Source organism: Marmota marmota, unplaced genomic scaffold (genome assembly GCF_001458135.2).
Source record: "Marmota marmota marmota unplaced genomic scaffold, marMar, whole genome shotgun sequence".
NCBI lineage: Eukaryota > Metazoa > Chordata > Mammalia > Rodentia > Sciuridae > Marmota > Marmota marmota.
The window spans coordinates 592324-602152 of record NW_025999985.1 but is presented as its reverse complement, the minus strand read 5'-3'; the positions used below and the strand labels follow the sequence as shown (position 1 = coordinate 602152).

General features: G+C 45.8%; 1 protein-coding gene and 1 pseudogene across 1 annotated transcript; one reads left to right on the top strand and one right to left on the bottom strand.

The window, feature by feature from the left end:
• Positions 1–1766: 1766 nt before the first annotated feature.
• LOC107160747 (vomeronasal type-1 receptor 4-like) lies at positions 1767–3136 on the top strand. The gene has a single exon (XM_015507380.2). It carries the CDS (start codon positions 1782–1784, stop codon positions 2814–2816), a length of 1035 nt encoding a protein of 344 aa, XP_015362866.1. The 5' UTR covers positions 1767–1781; the 3' UTR covers positions 2817–3136.
• Positions 3137–6849: 3713 nt separating this feature from the next.
• On the bottom strand, positions 6850–8078 carry LOC107160769 (annotated as a pseudogene).
• Positions 8079–9829: the final 1751 nt, after the last annotated feature.

Below are 9829 nucleotides of genomic sequence, written 5' to 3'. Positions count from 1 at the left end.
GACTCTCTCCCTGCTGGACACACAGAGAAGGTAACATTATAGTGATGAGAGATGGTCAATGGTTGTCAGAACCAAATGAATATGTGATTTCCCATGGCTTAATAATATCCCAACATTAATCACAAACTCATGGCATTTTCCTTTGTTTTTTATTTTATTCATCACTGAATTCACATGCTCCAGCTTCTACTGACATACCTCTTATATTAAGTGTCCTCCACAAATCCTGCTTCATTACTGACAGTTTCACTAATGTAGCTCTCAGGAAAGAGAAACTTTTAGCCTTAAATCAGTGAAGACTTCATTTCTACCATGAACTACTTTATCAGATATTAGTACATCATATTTCATAGTTTATGACCCAAGTAATATTTTTGAATATTTTATTTATAGATTTCAGTATGGTTTTATTCCAGAAATGACAATATTTCTGCTGTGGAACTGTCTGTTTAGAGGGGATATTCTTCCATTCATTTATTTTAAATAATAAAAGCACAGCATTTTGTAACATCTAATTTGATTTCTCATAATTTTTCCTCCTCATTTGTTTTTAACTTTTTATTAGTATATTATAGTTATTCATAACACTGGGGCTGACTCTGACATAACTATGCATGCTTAGCATATAATTAGCTCCATTTAAGTCCTCATTGCTTTCCTGTACCTAACCTCCTCCCTCTCCTTCTTCCCGTGTGGAATTCAACCTTGGGTCAGTCTTACATTCATTAAAAGTAGAGACAGGGCAATTTCTGTGGGATGGCATGTGCATTTGTCAGTTTGGAATTGCTGGTACAGAGTTTTATATCTGATCCAGTAAGTGTATACCAACAGTTTTGCCACCTTTGCACCAATTTTAATACCCATTGCCAGTTCATGAGATCCCGGGCCTATCTTCATCCTTCCCAATTGTGGTACTTCCTGCTATTTTATTTTAGATTCTGGTTGGCTTGTTCTTATACTGGGGAGTGGCTTCAATAAAAACACTGAACTTCCTCCCCATGTTTACTATTCATTGAATTAAGCATTTTGTCTTAAGTACCTTTTGGAAAGGTTTGCCAATTTTTAATCTATTGTGCAATTTGTAAGACTGTTAGAGTTGGATACCTCAAACTCACTCACCCTGGGTATGGCATCTAATAAAAGTTAATTCTCAATTTAATGTACCTTAACTTCTCATTTCAACAATATGTTTGATATATTTGTGCTTTTTAATAAACATTTTTTTACTTAAGACATCAGAAATATTCTTTTTGTTATTATAAAAGGTCCATTGCTTATTTTAAATTTTAGCTCAGAAATTCTCTGAGATCTGATTTGTTGTATGGAGACAATGTTGATTGAAGTTCTTTTTCCAATGTGAATAGCAAATATCAGTTCATTCTGAAACATAAAATGCTAAATTCTTTCTATGACCTTGCTCTCACTATTTATTGCTCCTCCCAGGTTAGTGTCACCTGATCATCAAGGCTCAGATTTCTAGAAAGCACACTGTCAATTCTCCCCAGTAACTTGTGCACCTTGAGGTCTTTGAAATCCTGCAGGTGTATGCAATGAAAGCTGCTCTTGGTGTCAAAAAATTATTTTAAGAAGGGAATCTCACTATGTTGCTCAGGCTGGCTTGAAATTCCTGTGCTGCCATGATCCTCCTGCCTCAGTCTTCAAGTTAGCAAGTGGTTACAGGTGCTCAAAACAGCACTGTGTACAGCTTATTGTTAATGAGTCATTTTGCTCAGAGGAATGACTGTTGCCATAATGTAAAGGATGATGTGCTGAATGACAATATGACCTTCCAGAATGTGGCAATAGGACTGATGTTCTTATCACAGGTTGCTGTCGGAATTCTGGGAAATTTCTCTCTGTTTTATTATTATTTAGTCCTTTCCTGCAATGACTGTACAGTAAGGTACACAGATATGATTCTCAAGCACCTAATTATAGCCAATTCCTTGGTCATTCTGTCTAAAGGAATTCCCCAGACAATCACAGCTTTTGGATTGAAGCATTTTCTCAACGACCTTGGATGCAAACTTATTTTGTACATTCAGCGAGTGGGCAGGAGTGTGTCCATTGTCATCACCTGCCTCTTGAGTGTCTTCCAGAACATCACCATCAGCCCCATGAACTCCTGTTGGCAGGATCTCAAAGGAAAAGCTCCCAAGTACATTGGCTTCTCCATTTTCCTCTGCTGGATCCTGTACATGGTGGTGAATTCCATTTTTCCTCTCTATATGCTCAGCAAATGGAGTAGTGAAAACCTGACAGAGAAAAGAGATTTTGGGTACTGTGCTTCTGCAGGTCGTGACAAAATAACCAACTCGTTATATGCAGCCTTATTTGTATTTCCTGAAGTTGTCTTTTCCATGCTCATGATCTGGTCCAGTGGCTCCATGGTTCTCCTTCTGTACAGGCACAAGCAGAGGGTTCAGCACATTCACAGCATCAAAGTTTCCCCCAGAACCTCCCCTGAGTCCAGAGCCACCCAGAGAATCCTTGTCCTGGTGGGCACCTTTGTGACTTTCCACACCCTCTCCTCCCTATTGAACGTTCATATTGCTCTATTTTCCATCCCCACAGGGTGGCTGGTGGACACCAATGACCTAATAGCAGTGTGTTTCCCCACTGTCAGTCCCTTTATTCTCATGAGTCGTGAGTCCACTGTATCCACTTTATCCAGGCTCTTCTTCATCCGCATAAAGAATACAAAGTCCTGCTGGGTGGTGTGGCATGTGCATGAAACCCCAGCAACTCGGGGAGCTAAGACAGTAGCATCCCAACTTAAAGGCCAGCCTCATCAAGTTAGTAAGTCCCTGTCTTAGAAATGAGAAAGAAAAAGAGATGGAGATGAAGCTCAGTGGTACTCAGTGGTAAAGCACCCAGGGTTCAGTCCCCAGTATCAGGATACAACTCAAACGTTTCCCCATTGTATCATAAGTACATGATTGCATGTTTTCGCATCACGTTCACTAGCCATCCTAGTTCCTGTTGATCAAATGGAATGGATGAGTCCTCAGTCCTTCCAGGTCATTTGAATCAAGTGCTGCTCTCCTGGAAAGTTGGCCTGGAGCAAATGCATTGGAGAAATGAGTGTGGACCTGTGGGAGGATAATTCTCCTTAGCATCGCCAGTAAGTTCATAACTCCCAGAAAAGTTTTGTCCCAAATTGTCTTTTGTTGGATTCCTCTGAAAACAGAGCTTGAGAAGACAGATTCAGGATTAGGTATTGGAATAAAGGAGAGAACTGTTTACTGCACGGTGAAATAAAGATAATATCTCTTTCCGTTGCAAGGTAGGTTTGTCTGCAGTTCTCCTTAAAAAATTTGTCTCCCTACATGCAGGGATCTTGTGATGTGATGCAAACTCCTGTCCTGTGTAGCATCCACATGGGCCACTTCACACACCCAGACTGTAGTTGGCAGGAGAAGGGAAACTGGTGGGAGCACAGTGCTCCTGCTGCTTGCAGTGCCACAAGGAAAGAAGTGCCTGGTTCTCATCTAGGTAGCGCATATCTTCTGCTGGAATCTGTTCAAGGGTTGCAGCATAATCTCACAATTTCACATTTTGTGAAAACACCCACAGCTGCCTTTCAAAACAGGAGGATAGATGGGCATGTCTTACCTATGCTTTTAAAAATAGCACTTACAACTCTCTAAATCAGAATATATTCATCTATTTGTGCTAGGTTGTAGTCTTAGGAGATTCGATTCCTCTATAAGCAGTGCAGTCGCTGGTGCAGGCAGGTTGTGAGGAGTGTCACAGCAGGTCCCACAGCTGGAGACCTGCAAAGGGGAGGGGAAGATACATGAGGCTTCCTGGGCGACAGCATCCTGGAGGGACTTTGGTAAAAAGCAATTATTATAGGAACATTTATTGATTTGCACTCCATTGCCCTGGTATCTCTGTCCCTGCCTGTCACCCATGTGATACCTTCTGAGAAGGCCACATGAGTCACTGAGGTTTTTCTGTTGAAAGTGGACTCTTTGGGGAATGTTTGAAGGAGCTTGAGTTTTAAGGCTTCGCTTATTTAAGGCAAAGTCTAATTTTATGGAAAAGGTGAGTTGGGTACAGAGGGGATTCTGATATGGCACACCCCTCAGTATTGTGGTAAGTTCTAGGGAAATGTCAACCTTTAGAGGTTGGGGAAGTGGGGTGGTAAATGCTGGGTTTCCAAGGTGTGAAACTAGCCCCAACAGCAGTGGGTTTACCTGTGGAATGAACAGACTCTTCCCAACAAGGACCTTTCATGTGATGAGAACAGAGATGAAATAAAGGGAGGCCCAGGGATGAGGAGAGGGGTGGATCTGGCCCTGCACATCCTGGGGAATGCACGCTCTGGAACCTGCCTGGAGGCTTGCTGAGAGGCCCAGGCCTCACCTTCCTCCAGTGGCTGCCTCAGCACTCCCTCACCTGTGAGCCCTGGCACTCAAGGGCATTTGCTAAAAACACCCAGGGCCACTGTTAACAGTGAAGTGTTGAGGGAGGGACAGAGCACAGCTGTGTGATGGACAAGAGTGAGCACAGGGCACAGGGAAATGGACGACAGACGTGAGATGGTGGAGCAGTGAGCCTGGAGGGTCAGGTCTAAAGATGATGGAGGGGAGAGAGGGGGAAAGGCAGAAGCATGTCACGGGTTGCTCCAAGGTTAAGGCCAATGCCAGGCTATGACTACAAAGGGAAGAGTGGGCCAGGAAGGCACAGGCATAAACCCATTGAGTTCGGGTGGGTGGATGGCAAGGTGACAGGAACAAGGGTGTGATGGCAACACAAGTCATTGGCAATGGGGGCCAATGGTCAGTGGGAAGCATGTGGAGACCTGCTGTGGGCAAAGATCAGGAGAGGAGGAGCCCACCTTGGTGGACAGTGACTGAGGCAGATTCAGAGTGTAAGCAAAGTAGGTGGAGCCTGGGGACAGACATGGGGAGGGAGAAAGGATGTGCACAGGAAGGGAGGGAGCCGAGGGAGGGGACCCTGGTTGTGAGTGCACTGAAGCACCCAGGAGCAAGGGGCAGGGCTGCAGGGTGGTGGATGGTGGTCAGGGGCAGCATGCACTTCACAGAGGAGTGGAGGGTCCTGGAGGTTGAGCACTGTGGATTTGAGAGTGCTGGGCAGAGGGCACAAGGAACAGGCTGACACTAGATTTGGGAGTAGATACAGAGAAGGGGAAGAAAGACACAGGTGACAGAGTTTGCAGGAGTCACTGAAGGCGTGGAGGATTTTGGTCAGACGGTGGTCCTTGGAACAGGGAAAAAGGTTTCTGTTTTGTCCTGGGTTTTGTTGGTGGTGTTGGTTCTTTGTTTGTTTGTTTTTCAAAAAGTTTACAGAATGTGGTTCCAGGGAATGTATATTAGAAAGAGTGGGAGGAAGTGAAGGACAATGAAGGCTTATGGATTTCTAAAGGTCACAGCAATGGAGGGTGGAGGATGTAGCCAGATGTGTAAGGGAGTGAACCTCAAGGGTCTCCTTTCCTCCTAGAGCCTGACTCTGCAGCACACACTGTTCATTGTGCTTTAGCTTGGCACCTGTTGCATACATTGTGGCCCTGCAGATGCCCAGGGCAGAGGAGAAGCTTCCAATAGCTCAGGCATCTGGACAGATACCAGAAGATGCTTTCATGATAATCCAGGCCTGACTCCTGGCTGCAAAGGTTGTTTTAAAAATGGTGCCCTACCTGGGTGTCTGCTACCTTCCTGGGCTCAGTGTAGGGCTGTCTGGATGACCTATGTTAAGCCATCTGCTGACTTCTCAGGCTAGACCTGCACATCCTCAGATGCATTCACTCAGGCTCACGGGGGAATCAAATGTCCTGTAGACAGTGGATACACCAAACCAGTCAGCACACTGCTCAAGGAAGCCCCATAGTACTGATTCCTTCAATGGATTCCTGAGCAGTGACCCCACAACCCAATTGCTGTCCCTCCTGTCTACAGAACAGCTTCCCTGGGGTTCACTGAAAATAGAACATCAGGTGCTGGAGGACATTGGCCTGCACATGATACCACTGCTTCCCAAAGTCCTCTGACCCTAGCCCTCTGGCACTCAGCTAAGTGCACCCACCCAGTCTTGCCCCAGGTCCACTATGCTGCCTCTGCTGCATGTGGACACTGTGACTGGTGTCCACTGTCCAGGGCTTAGCATGTCCTCCCAGGGCTACTAGACACCTGACCAAATTTCCCAAGGGCCAGTGTCAGATCCCGCTGACAATCTATAATTTCTGGTACAGCAGAGATGCATAAAGAAAGACACACGCACACACACACACACACACACACACACACACACACACACACACACTTCCAGTAGAGAATGAGCAGCAGCTTCATTTTTTCCCTACTTTTTTTTTTTTTGAAGCCCTTCAACTTTCCTCCTTCTTTGGAGGTTTTATTTGAAATCCCTTTCATGCCTTTTCCTAAGTCACCTAATCTCAAAGCTGTCAGCTCTAAAGTCAAAACCTTAAAATGTGTTCAATCAGAAAGTCAAACCTTAAAATGTGTTCAATCAGAAAGCCAAGCAAGGAAGCCAGGCACTTAACAGACTATTCTAATTAAGGCTCTGAAAACCCTGTCAAGTTTTCATATCTTCTGTTCTGCCTAGGGGGTGGGGTGGGGGAAGGAGACTTAAATATCAACTATTATTTAGACTCTTAAGGGAATTGCATTTTTATTTACAGTTGAGTCTCTACCCCTCCCTGTGTTCTAGTCTGCAAATGGCTTACACTTGGACTTTGTATAGGATCCTGGTGGGAGGAGGTGGAGGTAGGGAAAAACCTCTCACATAGAAAAGCATAACCCAAATCTCACTATGGTTTCATAATTTTGCTCTTGCGTCTAAAAAAGACAGTCATCTCTCATGAGGGAGGGTGTTATGTGCTTTATATCCTGACATTTTCCACTCGCTGCTTCTTGGTGTGAGGAGAGATATGCAGCATGTGGCACTGCAGAGGAAGACGGCAGAAGCCACAGAATGAAACATCCGCTTTCCGGTGATGCTGTCCCATTCCTGGGAGCCTCCAGGATGCACTCAGACTCCTTGGGATGTGATTCTGCAGCAGACAGGATGCAAGGAAGCCCACTCTGTCCTGGGCACCCAGGACAACACTGAGTTCTAAAGGCAAAGGGCATGTAGTGAGGGGCCAGGCTAGGCCACCATGTGGTGCCATAGTGAGCAGCAGCACCATTTGAGGCCAGGCAGGGGAGGCGTGCAGGGACTGGCCTCCCAGAGACGAGCAGATGAGTTAGGGCAGACCGACCCATTCCAGTGTAACCAGAAAGGTTGTGGATCATAGTTACAATGGTTGCTGATTAGGCATCAAAGATGTGACATTGTCAAAGCCACCATGGCTGAGAATGGCACCAACATGCTGCAGCCAAAGAAAGTGGGTGGCCCACATATGTGTGAAGAACGGGTGGCACTCTGTCGGTGGCTTAGCTGACAGCTCAGAGCTTCACAGGAAGACCTCTTTGCCTGGCCAGCTTCTCTTGAACAATGTCTCCCACGAAACCTCCGAAGCACTTACATAGCATATTTCTGTGTCCACTCTCTTGCTAGTCTTCTGTACTTCTCTCTGTCGGCCTTGTAGGTGTGGGCTATTTCTGGCACCAGAGGGTCATCAGGGTTGGGGTCGCAGAGCAGGGAGCAGATGGACAAGAGAACTTTGGACACAGTTAGTGCTGGAGGCCACTGTGACCGCAGGATGTCCAGGCAGATGCTGCCATTGCTGTTGATATTGGGGTGATAGATTTTTGTTGTGAAAGCGACCTTTGGGGGCTTGAAAGGGTAATCCGTAGGAAAGTGGATGGTCAGGAAGAAAACACCTCCTTGGTAAGGACTGTCATTAATCATCACCCACAGGTCCTGCGGAACACTGGGCAGGAGGATCCCTCTGCAAGTCGGTCAGTTCTGGCCATGCACTGGTGGGATGATAAAATGCTAAAAATTATGGTTACAGCTGGGCACGGTGGTGCCTGCCTGTAATTCCAGGAACTTGGGAGGCTGAGGCAAGAGGATGGCAAGTTTGAGGCCAGCCTCAGCAAATTCGTGAGGCCCTTCTGGATCCGCTTCAGTGCCATCCTCTCCGCTGCTTGGGACCGGGCGGCCCAGCGGGGCTGCCTGAGGCGGCCCGCTGCCGGCTCGCCAGCCCCTACTTCTTTTATACAGCAAAGAAGAAACACATCTTCTTGGCAGCTTAATTTTATCAAGCATGGATAAACATTCTCAGAATAACTTTGTTCATGGTCATAGTGCTCCATACTTCTTATTATTTGAGTTGAAGTTAGTTAATTTCCTGGCAATCACATATATCTATATCTAGATCTAGATCTAGATCGAGATAGATAGATGATTGATAGATAGATAGATAGATAGATAGATAGATAGAAGATAGATAGATTTTAAACTTGGCAAAACATTCTTATCTCTTATCTTCTTAAGAAAGCAACAAGGACACAGTTTAAAGAGTTCACAGTTTCTCACAGAACACCTTTTTTTGTTAAGCTCAGCAAAACTTAACTCTTTGTGTGCGTGAGCACACAGGCAACGTCCAGAAAATTATGGAGGGTCCCTTAATGCCAGATCCCATGAAATTATTCCAACCAGTCATTGTACACAGTGCCTGGGAGTCCCGGCAATCCCACCTCCTTACGCTACTCAAGCCGTCTCCACTGGCTGTTACCTGGTGTCCAACAGCAACTCCTGTGTGGCCCACCTGACCTGTGCTCTTCTTTGCAGCTGTATGTGGGAAGATTTCTGCAGTTCTTCTGTCCATGTGTCAGAGTGTTTGTCTTTCCATCCAAATAGCCTTTAAATCAAGGAAAACCTATGCATCCCCCACCCCCAGGTCCTGTCATCCCTGTGGACATTAACTGCCTTAGAATTTTTCCTACCTCTGTCTTTTGGGCACTTGAGCTCATGTTCTCCACCCCCCACTATGTCCTTTGTCCCCAGGGCTGCTGCACTCACAGGGTCTGAGACCCAAATTATCTCATCCCCTTAATTTCTGTGCACAGTTTGCCCCTTTGTGCCCTTAAAGTCACCAGTGCACTTGAGATGTACCACACCCTGTATCCCATGTGCCCTTTCCCCACTGCCATTTCTCTACTACTCTACAGTGCTCAGCCACAAGCCCCCTGCACCCCATCTAACCCCCAGGACCTTCATGTGATCACTCACTATCTGTCGTACACTCTCAGCCTACCCCCACACGTCAACTGTCACACCACACCCCCATACCAACAGCAAACACAATAGCCTGCTTAAATGCCACATGTGTGCAATTCTGTCCTGGTGGGCTGTGGGAGGCTGGGAAGGAATGCAAAGCGCAGACGTGACCCCCCTCTTCCTGGGGTTCTTTGGCCTGGATATAAGCACAGTTTTATATATATAGTACTCCCACACATTGAGAAGAATGTGTGAGTGACTATGTGACAGAGAATGGAACAGGACATTTAGTTCGGTGTCTGTATTGTGAGTGTGTGAAGATGGGAGTATGGGAATGACTATCACATACATATTTCAGTCCACATGGTATGCGTGTGTACACTGTGTGTTGAATTATGCACATGAGTGTCTAATGCACTGTGTGTGTGTGTTAGAGTGTGAATTGTTAACAGATAGTTCTTTTACATCACTTTCAAACAGTATATGCAGTGAAGAACTAGGAAACCCAAAGTGATTTTAGTAGATCAAGGAGATAAGTGGATAATCAAGATATCACGGAAATTTGCAAATGTACATATGGATGCATAGAGTGGAGGCACTGTGGGTCTGTGGCTGTGGCTCAGAGGTAGAGTGCTCTCCTAGCATGCCTGAGTCTATGGGTTCTATCCTCAGCACCACT